The sequence below is a fragment of the Musca autumnalis genome, unplaced genomic scaffold (genome assembly GCF_047663935.1).
Source record: "Musca autumnalis isolate F117 unplaced genomic scaffold, ASM4766393v1 scaffold_4, whole genome shotgun sequence".
Classification (NCBI taxonomy): Eukaryota; Metazoa; Arthropoda; class Insecta; order Diptera; family Muscidae; genus Musca; species Musca autumnalis.
The window spans coordinates 107,331,232-107,350,668 of record NW_027411977.1 but is presented as its reverse complement, the minus strand read 5'-3'; the positions used below and the strand labels follow the sequence as shown (position 1 = coordinate 107,350,668).

The window sequence follows — 19,437 nt, the reverse complement described above, 5'->3', positions numbered from 1 at the left end:
TGGTGGTATGGTGCGCAGTACATTAACAGTACATCATCATAGAATCTTCACATTGTAACAAACAATTGATTGAATTCTCGCTGATACCTTTTACATGACAACATCATGGCTATTTCAACGACCACTTTCATTCTATGATTGTAGGTTTTCTGCATTAGCTTTGTCATATTAAACATTTATATCCTTGTGCTACAAAATGAAATCAATGTGAACTACATATTTAAGAGCAACTTGAGTATTTAAGTATTTAAGAAAATGTATATAGTATATTACCGGAAAGAAATTGGTACATAATTCAGTTTATGTTCAGTCTCTTTGTATCACTTGCTGTGTAAAGACTAATTTTAATTTCGTTTTAATTTCAGGTCCATTTTAATAATAACCTTCCCAATCATACGCATTTTGCGGAATTACCATCACAAATGCCTGACATAACGGACCAGTTAACACCTCAAGATCGTGAGTATTAAAATGCGTATTTTAAGTATATAGAAAGTAAAAATTTCCACGAACATTTCCAGGGGATAGGAGGCATATTTCATAAAGTGCACAATTCTATTTTTATCTAATTTATATGACACCACTTTTTATCATCGATTATTATTGAAACGGTGTTTCGACACTATTTATAGAAAAGCACTTAATGGTGGATGACATTTGACATCGCCGAGAAATGTGATTTGTCTAGTCAGGGATTGATTTACACACATTCATGTTGACCTCCGAAACACTCACCCTTTCTGTTTAAATATTACATCTTTTAATATTATGTGCACTCGCTGATGTGAGAAATGTCTCCCGTATTCCTTCCGATAAGTTTGCAGGAACATGTGTATGTATAATTAGTAAATGGTTTTACAATTTAAGTTTTTAAACCAAAGTTATAGTACGTTTATATATAACCGGATTTAACAAACCCACTGGGTTTTAAATGTCAGTTCCATTACATATACGTCAAACAAACCCTCATAAAGAAGGTTAACGCACCAAAATGCTGTAATATAAACAGCCTATTACTTTGGAAATTTTGAAGAATGGATTTCTCAACATTAATACTTATGAATTAACTGTGGGCTAAATAAATATAATCACTGTCCAATATCTATTTAGTCGACGCGCCTTTCAAAAAGCAGTTGGGTTAATACTAGTCTATTTCATTTACTAAAAATGATTTTAATTTGTGAAATTTAAGTTGTCGAGTAAAATTTTAAATGAAATGAAAAGAACAAATGGGTTTTGGGCAGGGATGCTCTTCTTTGCAAAGACAGTATACTCAGCGATCCCACTGAGTTGTCTTTGCATTTGCTTTTCGCCCTCAAGTACACTGAGCGTGAACTGAAAAAAACATCATACATTCCCACATGTTGGTCTTCGTTGGTTTAGGGGCATCTCTCGAATCGGCCTGAAATTTTTACGTGTTAACTTAATTATAAAGCATTCTTTACGAGCCTTTTTAAAGCATAGCATATTAAATAGGTTAATTAATATTCAGCCTTATTCTGAACGTAAACTCCCTGTGAGCTATGTCATTCTCTTTTAAGTTGGAACTGCAGAGATAGATGAGCTCCGAATATGGACTACTTCGATCCCCTCTTTCGGTTATCGCCCACATAAAATTTAATTTTTTTTTTTTTGTAAGGCCAGTCCATTTTTTCTGAGATGATTTTCCAAAAGCTCTAAATAACACCTAAGATTAAAATATTTTGTAAATATATAAATAAGACCTAATATAATGTCCCGAATGCTCTCTATAAACCAACTAAAATTACTGATGAGCACTATAACTTACGAATTGGGTGTACAACACTGTGCAACATTTTTAAGGTAATCTTGTGTAAACAATTTGATGTGATGATTTTTTGAAAGTACACAGCCAAACGATCCAGCATGGATTTTTTGGCCCCGTCTAAACATGGTTAAATATTGACTTTTTAAATCAATTCTGGGCTATATCTCTGAAACCTATGTGAATCTTCTTCTGACCTCTGAAGAAAATTTGTAGATAATGATAAGAATAAAATATGTGTAGAAATAATTAACTCGAAAAACCACATTTATTGCCTTAAATTTTATAAAATATCGAAAATGTCGATAATTTGTATATATTTCGCACCATATCTCCAAAACCGTTAATTTTTTCTTAATGTTTTCTTTTGGAATAATATTCGCAGAAATGTAATGCACAACTCTTCAGAACATGCCATTGTTGTAAAATGCCTCTATCATGTTGTTTTCAGTATATTTTTCAACGTCCATTTAATAAATATTTCTATAATGTGGGGAAATCCGAAATGCGAGAATAAACTGCTGGTGTGAACTGTGTTTGAAATACGTGTTATAAAAGATATGATGCAAAACAACAGAAGGAATCGCGCATTTTACGAAAATATTTTTGTATAAAAACAAAACGAAATCCAAATCGTAACGAGATTTCTTATTGCAATACATGTAAATTTTCAAAAACAAATTTCCATCTCCAATTCTTTCATTTTACACATTTTAGGAGCCACCAAAGACAGTGAATTTCACTGTCCTTATTATTTTTCACATAACTGTATCTATTTTGGCCACCGTTGGTCAAGTCCGTCCTGAAATATGCACGATGTCTACTAAATGCAAATGTGACAAACCGATTATAAACAGGCGTCACTCTAGTATGGTCATAAAATGGGAATACCAGAACTAATTGTTGATGTCCACTTTGGGCGCCCCGGAGCCGGACATAGATTGGTTTGGATCTTTGGAATAACAAACATGTTTTAGAAGCATTAGTTGTGAGGTTGTTTCGTGATCCTTATAACAAATGGTGGGCGGGTTGAACCTAAAATACCCTCCGCAATGAAACAATCCTGAATTAAATTGCTTTAGCATTGTTAGCAGTTTTTATTGCACGTCTAATGTTGATATGCAGCTTTCATATCGGTGAACACAAGCGGAAAAAGTGGCTAGAACATCTGAAGTGCTGCAACATTGAAGCCGGCTGTAAAAAATTGTGGACAACGGCTAAGGCACTATCGAACACTGGTAGGAGAGACATCTGTCATGTTTAACGGCGTGGCTGTGACAGTTCCGAAGAGGTGCACTGGCTATTTCTGCCGACAATTTATCGAGCACCCCGAGTCGAGTATTTAAGCAAAGTCCTCAACTTATCGCTAGCACACTAATAGTTTCCGATGCCTGGAAGATGGGCAGGGTTGTCCCGCTGCTGAAACCTGGCAAAGATGCCAGTAGAGGTGAGTCATACAGGCCGATTTCACTTCTATCGCCAGTAGCAAAGATACTCGAGGCATTACTCCTCCTCAGCATCAGAACGTATTATCCAGTTGCGAATCAGCAGCGGAAGCAGCTTAGTACCACAACAGCACTGCACGCCATTTCCACATATATTGAACGAGGATTCAACCAGAAGAAACCATGTCACAGAACAGTGATGGTAGCATTGGATCTGACCAAAGCGTTCGATACGGTCAGCCGTGCTTGGCTGTTCGAGGATATCGAGAATACTACCCTCCGGACTTCTGAAACTATTTGTGTGGTCGCCAGTCATACGTGCAATTCAGAGACAGGAAGTCAAAACCCCGTAGAGTGAAGCAGGGAGTTCCCCAAGGAGGGGTGATATCTCCGGAACTTTTTAACTTCTACCTCTCTGCAATTCCACGCCCTGCCGACGGCATTGAGTTAATTACGTACGCGGATGATTGTTCACTCATGGCGTCAGGTCCCAACATCGGTAACGTTTGTGACAGGCTAAATGTCTATCTCATTGATCTTGTAGAGTTTTCCACGCGAGGAATGTGAAAATATCCACCACTAAGTCGACAGCCACACTGTTCACCACATGGACGGCGCAGATGAAGCTCCCACTGAATGTGCAGGTCGTCGGTGCAATTATTCCGACCTCAAACTACCCCAAAGTCCTAGGGGTCACATTCGATACCACGTATAAGTCGTCCCATCATACTACAGTTATCTGCGATAAGCTCAGAAACAGGAACAAGGTCCTCAAGTCCCTAGCCGGCAGCACTTGGGGTGCGGATAAAGAAACCTTGTTAACCCCATACAACGCGATAGGTCGGCCTGTGGTAAGCTATGCGGCGCCAGCGTGGTTTGCTAACGTAAGTGATACGCAATGGGATAAACTACAAATCTGGCAGAATTCTGCCTTGAGAACAGCTACAGGCTGTCACCTCATGTCTGCAGTGGACCATTTACATGAGGAGACCAAGATCCCTTCTGTGCGTCGACACAAAAGGATGTTGACGATGCAGTACTCGCTTGGATGCTATAGGCAAGACCACCCAAATCACCATCTGGTGGATATGCCTGAACCCCCCAGGCAAGTTAGGGAGGATTATCGAGATCTGGAGAGAGGTCCAAAGATATAAAAGAGTACCTCTAGATCAATTCTTACTGGGCCAAGATTGATGGCACGCGGAATATATGCCCAGCATGTGGCACCAGTCCGCATACTACGCAGCACCTTTTTAACTGCCCAGTCAACCCGACTAACTTAACTCCACTCTCTCTTTGGACAAATCCTATTCAGGTGTCGTCCTTTCTGAAATTGGAGCTGGAGGCAGAACCGAATCAATAAAATAAAGATTTACATGTACTTGTAGAAGCTGCTACAACAACAACAAATTAATTACAAAGGACGAACAACTAATACAATGAGTTCACCAAGTAGTCATATGTACCCATATGGCTCCAAAACCACATTATGTCAGTCCCTTGAATAAATTTAAATAAGAATAAACCGTAAAAGAATTTTTTTCCATTCCAGAAATTGATAATAAAGGAAGAAGAATGAGGCGTTTTCGGGAAATTGGCATTATTATCTCGAATTTAGTAATACTGAAATGTCTACACAAGTAATGTTAAGAACAGAATGACCTTTAATTTAGTGCATAATACGGTCGCCAAATAGCCAAAAAAAATCGAGATTATCATAACGCAAACGTTGACAATTTTGAAATCTAACCAAACACTGGGGTTGCCACCAAAAAAATTCGACGTCGATTTCTTACCTTTAAGTTAAAACCTACCTAAAGCAACAAATTAAGACAACGAAAATATTGAATTTTCCATAAAATATTTCATAACACTGTGCAACATTTTTGAGCCAATCGCGTGCAAACAACTTCTGTCCAGAATTTTATGATAGTAGAGGACCAGTAGGCAAAAACCATATTTGGGTTTTGTTATCTTAGATCGGGTTCGGTTTTTATGGCCTCATCTAAACATGGTAAAAGATCGAATTTTTAAAATAAATCGGGGCTGTATCTCTGAAACCAATACGAATCTTGCTTTGGTATCTGAAGCAAACTTGTAGATAAGAGCAAGAAGAAAATATTTGGAGGAATAGTGAACTCGAAAAACTGCATTTATTGCCTCAAAATTTATAACGTATCTAAAAATTCTTTAATTTGTTTGTTTTGTTTATTGTTGAAGTTCAATCTCATTTGTGTATATTTCGCAGCGTATCTCCCAAAATGTTAAATTCTTCTTAATGTTACCTTTTGGGAAAATATTCTCTGGAATGTAATACACATCTCTTCAGAGCATTATATTGTTGTAAAATGCCTCTATCGCCTTGTTTATAGCAATTTTTTCAACAACAATTTGGTAAATATTTCAATAATTCATAGAAATTCCCAACATGAGAATAGACAGCCTGTGTGAACATTGTTTGAATTAAGTTTTGTAAAAGATATGTAATGAAATACCCCTTAAACAATGTGAAATAACAATTTTAGAGTTTCAAAATGTTCTGAAGAATTGATGGTCACATTATTTAGAAAATTTTTAGAATGGTTACTTGTTTCAACTTCCAACAGTTTAGTTGTTACTGACCAGAATTTCAGAAATTATATAAACTTTTCAATATTTTAACGAGTTTGATGCGCTAGATGCAGCTTTTCCAAGTTCATCTGTTTGACACATATACTACTTTAGGGATACAATATTGCTGAAGACTGCAAAGCAAAATTCTTATTAGTTTCGGAGATAAAGGTCCGATCACTGGAAAAAAGGCTCATTTTAGGTCGGTTTAGATGAGGCTATAAAATCTAAACCCGATCTAAGAACACAAAACCCAATTAAGGTTTTTGTAGTCTCACTATGTACTTTCAGAAAATGCCCATTAGAAGTTGTTTGCATTTCCAGTGTTGCACAGTGTAATTTAACAAATTTTATATTTTTGCATAGTTTAATAATAAAAAATGGTATTCCAATATACAATTAACCATGTTTTTACTCACTACAGCAAACTGTGGTAAGGGGTCTCAATAACATAACAATCTGCTAAGAAGGTCGACGCTAAACGGCCAACAATCTTAATTTAGAACACTTTGAAGATTTTTGATGATTTTCCAACTTTAATTGACAATTTTTATGACGATTTTAGGCCTAAAACAGTTTGCATATTCTGAATATTTTTTGCATATGCCCCCGTTATTGAATTCAGTTTTGTTTGAAACGAACTTTGGTCCAATTATAATCTCCGTATCTTTATTATTAAAAAATATGCAAAATCGTTTCTCCATATACGATTTTTTGCTCATCCCGACCCCTGAATATTATCCATACTATGATGGAGGTCACCGACGTTGTTTGGTGGAGCCTAAATGCCTAATTTCTTTAGACATTTTTTCTATATTTTACATGCAAAAGTTCAACATACATTGGAAACCACCGTAAATAGAACAGTTACCTCCTGTAAACATTGTATATCATATTTTAAAATATAAAAAATATAAATTTGAATTTGTTTATTAAATTTTGTAGCTAAATTCAATATTGTTTTATTTCTCCTACAGCAAACGAAGATATGTTGCGTGTAACACCAGCAGATTATTTGCAGTTTACTCGCGGTGATGCCAAAGATTGTACATTGGAGTTAACATGTATCAGTTCAGGTCCTGTAACATATAAAGTAAGTTTATCAAATGTCCATAGATATTTATCTGAGTTATAACCTCTCTCACTATATTACTTCAGATACAAACAACATCACCAGATAAATTTCGCGTTCGTCCAAGATGTGGTATTTTATATCCTGACAGTACAGTTACTGTGAATATTCTCCTAAAGCCTGAACATTCATTGTCGGACAATGGCAAAGATAAATTTTTAATTATGTGTATGCCATCAAGGGACATCCAGCCGAATCAAGTAACTGAATTTTGGAAAAAAGTTGGCCAACAAGCTATCAGTATGGAACAACATCGATTGTATTGCACATATAAAGAAAGTGGAGACAAATCGTCACAACTTGTTGGTAATGGTGTTGGTGGTTCCAGTGCTGCTAAAGATGATACAGAATATAGAAGGATGGTAAGTAAAAATAACTCATAAAACTAAAGTATTATCGGACTTTGTTTAACGTTTTATTTAATTCCTCTATTATTTTTAGACCTGTGAAGAAACCAAAAAATTGGAAAAACAATTGAGAAATACTCAAATTTTACAAATAATCACGTTGGCCTTCCTCATCATATTGATAGGTGCGGTTGTTTATTTACTTAAATTGCAAATGTGTGACGATGAAGGCTGTTCGACAAGTAGATATAATTCGGCAGATTCTGTAGATTTCGCCACATGTGCCAAGGGCAAGGCGGATCTATAATATTTACTTTCGAAATGCAATTTGACCAAACAACGCCTTCTCAATGCCGCTGCAGCTGCCACCACAAAATGTCGTCACTTTAAAACGGCCAAAATCCATAAGCTCATCAAGCACTGCCGATGTCCCGAGGGTTATGTGGCCACAGATGGATTCGCTGATGACACACTAATGGATCCATATAATTTTAGTGATGAGTGTTCGTCTCAAAAAGATGGCGGTGTTTTAGGGGGCGGCTATTTGCTTGGTCTTGTCGCATTCGCACGTAAATTCGCCCGTTGTATCTTAACGCTTACAATTCTCTTTGCCATTGTCTTTGTAACATTTTATCTATGTTCAACATCGCGCGAAACCTCATCAATTGTCACAACAAATGCCCTGCTTCAAATCACCGAGGCCGAGTATACCCTAACAACGTACGACTGGAATTGAACGCAAATTGAAATGTGACTTATAAGGCAGTATGCAATGGTTAAAGAAAAGGGAGGAAGTGCAAATCTAATGGTGTTAGCTGTTTATTTAAAGAGAAAAAATCTTATTAATTAAAATTATATTTATATTTCATTACTATGCATTAAAGTAATGCATACAAAATGAATCGTATAATTTATATTGTCGTATTTTAGAGTATCGAAAATACTTTCGATATAACTTAAAATCTAGCTATTTCTTCTGGTGAGCTGCTGAGATGATAATTTATAAAATTAAAGACCACGCTCTTTGTTCAACCCAAATTGTTATGTACCTATTTAACTGTGTAAATACCATTTAAATTATATATTATATGTGTGTATACTTCAAACCAAGCCAATTTATACCAATTTAGTGAGATTTTTTGTAGTTCAACAATTTTAATATGTATGTATAAAAAATGAGCAACCAATAAAACTCAACACTACAATAATTGTAATGAAGTTATTTTATGCGGATGCGTATTTGGTAGCTGTGGATAGATAAACAATCGCGGTCAATACAGCGGATCTGAGGGGAGAATCTCGAAGTAAATCAATGTATGAGTGCCCCACACTCATCTATTAAAAACAAGTAAGAAAAATTAGTTAGACTTTACAATTGATCATTCGACAAATTCCATTCCTCTGCAATAACATTTTTTCATCGCAAAAAAACTGTAATTGTGACCTCAAGTGTGATTTTGGTATACTATACAAATTACAGTGGCAGCATTATTTCATATTTTAGACTATAGCTCTGTTATCTAACCGCAAGCATAAACATAATTGACATTAATGAAAATGACAAGAGTTCCTCTTCCATATAAGAGTTTCTACAATATATTTCTATGGAATACTCATAAAGGTATTCAAGTAAAAAAGAAGGACCATCACCAAAAATATATGTGCATATGTACCGGTTCTAGTTGAAATCCGAACTCCATTTTGTGACGATCGGTCCGTAGTTTCGACCTGGGATTGATTGCAATTTATAATGGACGGATGGACGAGCATACATAGCTGGATAGTTTTATCCAATCGGGATATAAAGATCGATATAGCAAAAGCCGTGCCACCGTGTGCAATGGTGGTCGTGGGATCGATTCCCCGGCCAGTCAACATCAAAATTTTCAACGGTGGCAAAATACCCCTTTATTTAGAAATGCACTTAAAACTTGAAAATAATTTGTCGCTTAGCCCCAATCATGGTGTTAAATTCGCCTTGGCCCCAATAAATATATTCTTTCTCATGATGGAATCTCTCAAAAAAACGCCGTTTAATTTTGCCAGCATTTATAGGGGGTTATCATGAATGAAATTTCCCCGTGTGTTTTGTTTTTCCGACGTTGCAAATTAAGGGAGAAAGTGAAAAAATTCACGGGGAATTGCCGTTCATGATAACGCCCATAATTTAAATGCAAGCGTTTTATTTGAGAGATTCCATCATAAGAAAGAATATATTTATTGAGGCTAAGGGACAAATTATTTTCTAGTTTTAAGTGCATTTCTAAATAAAACACTGAAACTTAATTTTTTTAAATTATTTTTTATTTTTAACTTTTTAGTAAATACATTTTTTTGACCACAGAGCAAAATTATAGTCAATTTAGGCCGAACATTTAGATAAAAACTTTAAAATTCCTGAAATCGTGTAGTACCGTTATATAAAGGCTATACCAAAACCTGTGCTTATGTCCATAATTTTTGGTGGGGAAGTTTCTGTACCATTGGGGACTCCAAATGTCAAGTTACAACCAATTCGGCCTAAAAATTAAGTTAAAATCCTTAAAACACTTGAAACCGGACCGTACCGCTATATGGGGGCTATACCTATACAGCTAATTCGGGCAAAAATGAAGATAAAATCCTCAAAATACCTGGAATCGGGTGGTACCGCTATATAGGGACTGTAGGAAAAAATGGGCCCATATTCATCTATTGCAGCGACGACCACAGAAATACAACCAAAGCGAAGACATGTATGAACGTATGAGTGAAAAAAGCAACAACCACATTATGTTTTTGTTTGTTTCCATTCCTTTACACTGTACGTGAGAGAGAGAGAGAAGCAAATGCAAAAACAACTCAGTGGGCGCCCTCACTATACTTCTTTGCAAAGACAGCGCGTTTCTGATCTATTGTCATCCAAATCTGAAAAGTGTGCAAAGTATTATGCTTAGTTTACACTTACGAATTCCACTCGATTTCAACTGTCAATTCCTTTGCGTATACGTCAAATGAAAACTCATCTGAAATCCATTGGATTTCGTTTGACGTTTAAGCAATGAAATTGACATTTGAAATCGAGTGGATTTCGTAAATGTAAAACAAGCATTAGTCCGATTGGTCAACTGCAACTGTGTCAAAATTGAGTTACCAGATTTGAAATGCAAGTTAAATAAAACATCGTAAAAACACTGTAAAAATGGTAAAAATGGACCAATATTGGTTTTGATTTCATATTCATGTATAGTCATCCAAATCTGAAAAGTGTGCAAAGTTTTAGTTCGATTGGTCAACTGCAACTGTGTCAAAATTGAGTTACCAGATTTTAAATGCAATTTAAATACAACACCGTTAAAACACTATCAAAATGGACCGACATTGGTTTTGATTCCATATTCATGCAAAGTTTCAGTTCGATTGGTCAATGCAACTGTGTTAAAAATTGTTATTTGTTTTTAGTAGATCGGAGAGGAATAAACAAATTCATTTACCGCGTTTGACGCCTTTTTTGGAAAAATCCTTTTTGGTACGGGTTGCCCGTGTGTTCAATGGTTTACCGCAAGATCTTAAGACCTTCAGTGGCTCCTTAATCCGTTATAAAATGAAGTTATTTGAACATTTCAATCGGAGTGATTTTGAAGATTAATAATTTTTCGACTAGTACAAATTTTTGTTATGATTGTTTATGTTCCTTATTTCTAATATTGCTTAGCTGATTACTAAACAGATCTTCATATTTTCTTTAATTACATCCTGTTAATGAATTTTAAGACTATCAAATTAAATTTATTGTTAGATTTAAGCTTTTGGAGTAGTGTATGTTTTGTAGCTTTTGGAACCGCTCTTGGCCCTATGGGCTAGGTTCCCATTTATGAAAATAAATTGAATTGAATTGAAAAATGAGTTACCAGATGTTAACTAAACGGACAGCAAAGCAAGTTAAATAAAACACTGTAAAAATATATTTTTATACCCTACACCACCTTGTGGTAAGGGGTATTTGTGCATTAGTTTGTAACATGCAAAAGGAAACGAGATAGACCCATAGTTCCTTTTAGGGATATACATAGAACCACTTTCTGAGTCGATTTACGCAAGTCCGTCTGTCTGTCCGTCTGTCCATGTATTTTTGTTAACAAAGTACAGGTCGCATTTATTGTCCGATTAACATGAAAATTGGGGAAGATAGCTCCTATATATATTCTCGGCCGATTTTAGGTATTTGATACTCGAAACGCGCTATATACGTCCGATTTCAATGAAATTTGGAATGTGCGACGGAATTTAGTCTAGAAATAAGTGTGCCAAATTATATAGAAATCGGTTCAGATTTGGATATAGCTCCCATATATATTTTCGCCCTATTAAAGGCATTTAGTGCACGAAACACGCTATATATGTCCGATTTCAATGAAATTTGGAATGTGCAACGGAATTTAGTCTAGAAATAAGTGTGTCAAATTATATAGAAATCAGGTCAGATTTGGATATAGCCCCCATATATATTTTCGCCCGATTTAAGGCATTTGGTGCACGAAACACGCTATATATGACCGATTTCAATTAAATTTGGAATGTGCGGTGGTATTTAGTCTAGAAATAAGTGTGCCGTATTATATATAAATCGGTTCAAATTTGGATATAGCTCCTATATATATTCTCGGCCGATTTTAGGTATTTAATGCACGAAACCCGTTATATAAGACCGATTTCAATAAAATTTGGAATGTTTGCCGGGATTTGGCCTAGAAATAAGTGTGCAAAATTATTTCGAAATCGGTTCAGATTTGGATATAGCTCTCATATATATTTTAGGCAGATTTGAGGTATTTAATGCACGAAACACGCTATATATGTCCGATTTTGATGAAATTTGGACTATGTGACGTAATTTGGTCTACAAATAAATGTGAAAAATTATATCGAAATCTGTTCTGATTTGGAGTTAGCTCCCATATATATTTTACATATTCACAGTGGTGTAGGGTATTATATAGTCGGCCCAGCCCGACTTTGATCCTTTCCTTACTGGTTTTAATTGAAAATAATTCGTTCGAAATCATCTTTTGAACAAAAACTAAGAAATTTGCATTGCTTGAATCGTTATACGAAGACTCCAACAGATCTTCATTCTTATAAAAAACGAAATTTGTCATACCAAAAAGCTAAAAAATAAATAAAATTTTTATTTATTTTAGTTATTTTCCAATATATTTCATTAATCATTGCCAAAAAAATTTTTTGAAATTGATTTGTTTTTATTTTTATATGCAGTCGTTAACAAAATCGGTCACGACTCTTTCCTCGTATTTCAACGCCTTACGTGATACCGATTTGTCGTATCAAAAAAATAAATAATATTTATAATCCAAGAAATCCGTCCAGGGAAAGATGAATGTGTTTCTTTCGATATTATATGGATCTATGATGCTATAAAATAAAAAAAATGATCGTAGTATATAATTTTTCATCATATAAAAAAATGCAAACTACGCCTACGACATTAGAACGCTTACGACTACGCCAACCGTAATAAGGGTGCATACCTTTTTACGTAGTCATCTAAAACTATAGTGATTGTGACTTTCTGTACGCAAGACACCATATTTCCATTTTCCATAATTCAGGTATGTGAACCACTGACAGCATATCAAGAGTCTCTAATCCATAGCCTAGGGATCGTTGATCCACTTAGTACTAGCTATGGATTTGGCGTCCTTAGATAGTACCTTGTTAAACGTAGCCACTTCATTTACTCCCGCTATAGAATCACTAAAACTGACCCAAGACCACCGATTAACATTCTAGATTTCACTCTTGTACTTATTGCATTTACCCCAATCCGTTCTCCTGTAATTTCTATAGAGATTTGGAATAATATCACGCTGTGATCCGAGAAGGCATGCTTTTCAAATGTCCTAATATTCTTCATGTCAGCGTCATCCAAATACTTTCCCCTTAAACTTTTTGGGTGTTACCTTTGCTGCATTTTATTAATGTTTCTGCAAAATAAATTTGAATATGGATTTACCTCTGACGTTTGTTTCCCAAGTGCATACCCGTCGTTCCCAAAGATCACCAATATTATGCTCCCCAGCTAGTCAAAAAGTTCCAGCGTGACCTTGTCTGGTTAGTCGTGTTCCTCGTACGGTATGTAGATCGAGGACAGTATCAAGGGCCAGTTTCGCCCTCCTTTCATTCTCACCGTTACATATGTATGTGGTTTCTAAAACCATTTTTCGATTAACCACATTACACTGTGCGACACGAAAAAAATTAACCACATTCTGACACCGCAGCGTGATAGAAGACGAAAAATAAGAAGCCACGTGTCTCGGCGTTTTTCCCTGTTACTTCGAATTTCGCGGTTATGGGCCCCCAAAGACCTGAGGCCTTGATGTCAAAAAGGACCATTTTGTCAGGCTCATATCTTCTAAACCGCTAAGAATTTTGGTTTACTCGTGGAGGCAAAGTTGTAGCTCTCATCTTAAAGAATAATAATTGTGAAGACATAAAATCCATTCAACATTATCTTCAAGGTCAAAATCGTTAAGGTCAAGTTTCCGTTATAATTTTTTCTCAGATTTTGGCCTACAGATATCAAACCGATCAAAATTGAATCAAACAACAAACTACAAAAATGTACCTTAGATCTCAATAAACAACTTTCTAGAACATACGAACCCTGTAGAAATGGTTCTTAAAGGTCAAAATAGCAAAACAAATGCAATTTTTATTTTCTTTTTTCGGTTTCTGCTCCATAGAAATTAAACCATTCAAAATTCAAGAAAACATTCAACCACAATAATGTAGCGATTATATCAGTATACAACTTTGTGGAACATCAGAGCCCACTGCGAACTGTTTTTAAAGGTCAAAATAGCAAAAAACTTTACAAAATATTCGATTTTTATACTTTTTTCTCCGATTCTGGTCCATAGTTACTGAACCGTTCAAAATTCAAGAATACAAGCAACTACAAAAATGTACCTAAGATCTCAGTTAACAACTTTCTAGAACATATGAACATTCTAGGAGCGGCCCTTTAAGCTCAAAATTCCATTAGTTTTACTCATTCTTTCCTGGTCAGGTCCGTAAATAACAAACCTTTCAAATTTTCTAGAGTGTTGAACAGATTGTTATTTCCATTCCTGAGCATTAACCATAATATAATTGTTAGTGAATTTTGAACATGAAGGACCGCTCCTAGAATGTTCATATGTTCTAGAAAGTTGTTAACTGAGATCTTAGGTACATTTTTGTAGTTGCTTGTATTCTTGAATTTTGAACGGTTCGGTAACTATGGACCAGAATCGGAGAAAAAAGTATAAAAATAGAATATTTTGTTAAGTTTTTTGCTACTTTTACCGTTAAAAACAGTTCGCAGTGGGCTCTGATGTTCCACAAAGTTGTATACTGATATAATCGCTACATTATTGTGGTTGAATGTTTTCTTGAATTTTGAATGGTTTAATTTCTATGGAGCAGAAACCGAAAAAAGAAAATAAAAATTGCATTTGTTTTGCTATTTTGACCTTTAAGAACCATTTCTACAGGGTTCGTATGTTCTAGAAAGTTGTTTATTGAGATCTAAGGTACATTTTTGTAGTTAGTTGTTTGATTCAATTTTGATCGGTTTGATAACTGTAGGCCAAAATCTGAGAAAAAATTATAACGGAAACTTGACCTTAACGATTTTGACCTTGAAGATAAGGTTGAATGGATTTTATGTCTTCACAATTATTATTCTATAAGATGAGAGCTACAACTTTGCATCCACGAGTAAACCAAAATTCTTAGCGGTTTAGAAGATATGAGCCTGACAAAATGGTCCTTTTTGACATCAAGGCCTCAGGTCTTTGGGGGCCCATAACCGCGAAATTCGAAGTAACAGGAAAAAACGCCGAGACACGTGTCTTTTTATTTTTCGTCTTCCATTAAGCTGCGGTGCCAGAATATGTTTAATTTTCCATGACACAAAAAATTACACACAGTGTTATTGAACGTATGAAGAGTTTAATACTAATACCTTAAGTAGGCAAAAAATCTGTTGATCAAATTGTATCATTCCTCTATACACTGCTTCTATCACTTCTTCATTGGCCACGCCCATCTAAAACTTCTCATAAAAATATTCTTACGAATAAAACGAATTAAAATTACAAATATAATTTTATTTATTTCTTCAAATCAAAAAGTACACTAACGGTGTAGGTATTATTATACATCTATATAAAGTAATTTTGGAACATGGTTGGAGGAAACACTCGAAAACAGCCAAAACAATTTAAATACATTGAAACGAATTGTTGCTTGTTTTTATTCTTTCAATATTTGTGATTTGTAGAATTTTAGTAAAGCTTTCGCTTCATTATGCCATATAAAATTGATTTCCGCTTAGTAAAAATTGTAACATGTCTAATATAAAGTAAGTACAAAACAAAGATTTCTTGTTAAGAAAAAAAAAACAATTTCTAGTCAAACAAAAATTTTTCCACATGCAAAAACAAACTTTCGAATGGAGAAAAAGGATTTGGGAAATTCATGCAAATTTGCAATGGAGGGAAACAATTTAAAATTTTTAGTCCAATGAAAAATATAATTGTTTTAACAAACGTAATAAATCACACGAGTCCACATAGGAGGTGAATCAGTTATTTGCATGCAACTGGTGTTTTTTCACAATCAGGATAGATATTGTTATTAACAAGATTTGGTGGAGGAAATAAGGAATATACAGTTACAGACTAATTTAATATTGGTTTATGGATGATCATTACTTCTTCTTGCGTCCTTTTTTAGCTGGTGGTGGGGCAGCAGCTGTTTCAGCTTCCTCCTTCTTGGACTCCTCGGTGTTATTTGACTTGGTTTCATCTTCTTTTACCTTTTCTCCGTTCGTTGTTGGCTTCTCAGTTTCTGTGCTAGCATCATCCTTAACATCATTCTCTTTGTTGGCTGCCTTTGATTTTGCTGGTGCCTTTTTTGTTGGCTTTTCTTTTGTGTTTTCTTCTGACGCTGGTTGATTTTCATCTTCTACCAAAAATATACTATGTTGTCCGCCACTGGATGCTCTAATTATACGTTTCCCTTCGGTTTGTTTGCTTACAATTAGCACAGGCTCAAGAGCATCATCATCGGATCCTGTACCCAATTGATGATTAGAACCCATACCCCAGGAGTACAATTTACCATCATCGGTTAGAGCAAATGACTGGGCCTCACCGCAGGATACACTAACGATTTTCTTGCCTTTTAGTGCTGTAATTGGCTTTAATTCCGTCAGATCGTCAGCCACCGTTCCCAATCCCAAGCGGCCGTAATCTTTACGACCAATAACAAAAACAGAACCATCTTCTTTAAGAATCAAAGTATGATGTTGTCCACCAGCTATTTGTTTTACATTTTCAATTTTGGTGTTTATGGGGTTGATAATGGTTGGCAAATCTTTGGCGATAGCAAGGAGTTGCTTGTAATTGTTTAAACCAAATGCCCATATAATTCCGGATTGTGCTTCACGCAAAAACGTACAATAATTTGTTGCCCATATGGCTTCAATTGGCTTGTTTTTGTTTTTAATCACAACCAAACCAGGTTTGAGCAATTCTGTTTTTCCTCTTCTGCCTTCGCCCGATGCTGATCTTAGTGATACTCTGCCCAATTGACCTTGTTCAGCACATCCAACAGTATAAACCTTGCCTTGGCAAGTCAAAATAACCAAATGGTCAGCTCCGGAGGCGATGTCACAACAAGTCATATCTGGTAAAACATTTATGGGCATCCGTTTATTTCCTTCCAATGTCAGGCCCATATTGCCATGTGAGTCACGAAAAGATCCCCATGCAAAAACTCTGCCATCCTCAAGCAAACACGCCGAATGTGAGTCACCCGCTGAAATTTTTAATACTTTTCCGGGTAAATCCACTGGACGAGGTTCAAATTCAGAGCCCTCTTCACTGCTATCGCGGCCGAGGGCACCTTCATCATTGCAGCCAAATGAAAAAACACGTCCGTCGTGTGTTAATACCAAATTGTGCATACCTCCAGCTTTAACGTCTACCACATTAGCAATTTTCTCGAGCAATGCAGGACGCTTACGTTCAAATTTGGAGTCGTCGTCACCCAAGCCAAGCTGGCCCATATCACCTTGACCACACACCAAGGCACGGCCAACAACACGCGGTCTTTCTGGTAGCGGCAAAGCAAATGCCATCCGCAACCTCTTACCTTTGGGTCCGGCATCAGTAGTTTCCCCTTTGTTATTGTTATCTACATCTGTTGTGGGGTCAGATTCGGCTTTCCTTCTTATGGCAACGCGTGGCATTATGAATCAGTAGAAATTTGTACTTTTTATGGCTAGAAAAACCTATAAGTGATGGATTCGTTTAAAGAACAAAAATTGTTTGCAGAATTTACTTACAAAATTTTGCTCTTGTTTCGCTTGTTTTTAGGTTCTTCGAAGGAAGTTTCAACAGTCTTTAGGCGGGGAGACTAATTACTAACTTCTATCAATGTTTTTGGCTGCTTTTCTCGTCAAACGTGCGTTTGCTTTGATCTTTACGATGTTACTGTTTAAAGACAAAAATGTCTCAAAAATGCCTGGCTTTTTTGAGAATTTGTCAAACAGATTTCGTTTGCCTGCTCTGTCCAATTTTTGTCCTTTTTAAGAGTCCTTTATTCCTTTTTTACCTGACAATGTGCGCGGGAAAAATTCTGATGCAGCAAGCCGGTAGAAAGATTTGTATTGGTATTGGTGAGGAAACAGCTGTCAATTTTTTGCACATTATTCAGTGCTGCCAAGTTATGATATTTTGTCACATTAGCTGTGTTTCTTTACTTACCTGAGATTCATGGTACAATAATACAGGTAGCATTATCATGCCAGCTGATGGTAACATAATGTGTCAATTGCATTGAATTGATGTCAAATTTTGACATCTTATGTTGCCAACAATTGCCGATGCGGCTACCTGTGTATTTGTACCATGCTGAGATTACCATTTTTACCATTTGTTACCATTTTACAGCTATACCTAAAGCGCTCGGCACATACGGTGCGTTGAGCGTCGCGCTACAACAACCACATGAAAAATGTGTAAGTGATGCCAAGTTTTTTGAAAAACAACAACATGGCTGACGCATTAAGCGCTCGGCACATACGGTGCGTTGAGCGTCGTGCTACAACAACCACATGAAAAATGTGTAAGTGATGCCAAGTTTTTTGAAAAACAACAACATGGCTGGCGCATTAAAGTTAAACATAATTTAACTGTTTTGGGACAACGCGTGTCCCAAAGTGTCACTAAACGGACCGTATGTGCCGATGGCTTTATGGCCCCGGCACATACGGCGCGTTGAGCGTTGCGGTACAACAACCACATGAAAACTTCAAGAACAAACTTGGCATCACTTACACATTTTTCATGTGGTTGTTGTTTTTAACGCGTGACGCGACTCACAACGGACCGTATGTGCCGGGGCCATTAAAGTTAAACATAATTTAACTGTTTTGGGACAACGCATGTCCCAACGTGTCACTAAACGGACCGTATGTGCCGAGGGCTTAAGTCGTGACGTACAAAAAATATTCGCCTACCTACCACAACAACGCTCTCTGAGCGTCCGTATTACCCAAATACGTTGAATCCGAAATTCCATGGTATAAGTAAAGAGGTAGATTTAAATGAAAAAAATCTATAGAACCCTTGTTTTTCTTGAATTCCTAAAACTTCAAAATAAAAGCAACAAGTGGGTTTGTTTACAATGCATTTTTTGAGCAGTTTATAAAAAACGCGAAAAATGAATGAAGAGTTAAGTTTTCTCCACATTATCGAGTTGTGAATATGATAAACTGATTGCTTCAATGCAAATCTCACCAATTTCTTCCATACAAATGGTCTAAAAACAATTTTAAAAATCATTGAATTCGATTGTTTTTAAAATTGTTTGGCATATTATTCAAACAACACACATACATACACAGTTTGTTTATATTGTTTTGAAGTTTTAGGCATACTCGAAAGAAAAAAATTAAATTGACATAAAGCTTTGGCTAACCTTTCTTATTAAACCATGCGAAATTCCATTTAAAACACAAAAAGAAAATGGACGAAAAATAGAAGAAAAAGTCGAACGGTG

The 19,437-nt window shown here is 35.9% G+C and overlaps 3 protein-coding genes across 4 annotated transcripts in view; 2 read left to right on the top strand and 1 right to left on the bottom strand.

Moving 5' to 3' along the window:
• The window catches only part of LOC141403931 (motile sperm domain-containing protein 2-like), an 86,570-nt gene extending 78,040 nt beyond the window's left edge, over positions 1-8,530 (top strand). The window contains exons 4-7 of the mRNA XM_073987040.1: positions 366-459; positions 6,819-6,934; positions 7,000-7,335; positions 7,415-8,530. Coding sequence (XP_073843141.1) covers positions 366-459; positions 6,819-6,934; positions 7,000-7,335; positions 7,415-7,627 — 759 coding nt within the window. The 3' untranslated portion in view covers positions 7,628-8,530. The remainder of the gene's footprint in view (positions 1-365; positions 460-6,818; positions 6,935-6,999; positions 7,336-7,414) is intronic.
• Positions 7,641-8,530, top strand: LOC141403932 (uncharacterized). Its single transcript, XM_073987041.1, has one exon. The coding sequence runs from the start codon at positions 7,796-7,798 to the stop codon at positions 8,054-8,056; it is 261 nt and encodes an 86-aa protein (XP_073843142.1). The 5' UTR covers positions 7,641-7,795; the 3' UTR covers positions 8,057-8,530.
• Positions 8,531-15,461: 6,931 nt separating this feature from the next.
• On the bottom strand, positions 15,462-18,099 carry Rcc1 (Regulator of chromosome condensation 1). 2 transcript variants are annotated; one of them, XM_073981586.1, is made up of 2 exons: positions 17,720-18,099; positions 15,462-17,665 (listed from the first exon to the last, which is right to left on the bottom strand). In XM_073981586.1, the coding sequence occupies exon 2, from the start codon at positions 17,621-17,623 to the stop codon at positions 16,079-16,081; it is 1,545 nt and encodes a 514-aa protein (XP_073837687.1). In that variant the 5' UTR covers positions 17,624-17,665; positions 17,720-18,099; the 3' UTR covers positions 15,462-16,078. The 2 variants fall into 2 exon arrangements, with proteins under 2 accessions (XP_073837687.1, XP_073837689.1); XM_073981588.1 differs by having other exon boundaries at positions 15,462-17,655; positions 17,720-18,051.
• Between the last annotated feature and the right edge of the window lie 1,338 nt (positions 18,100-19,437).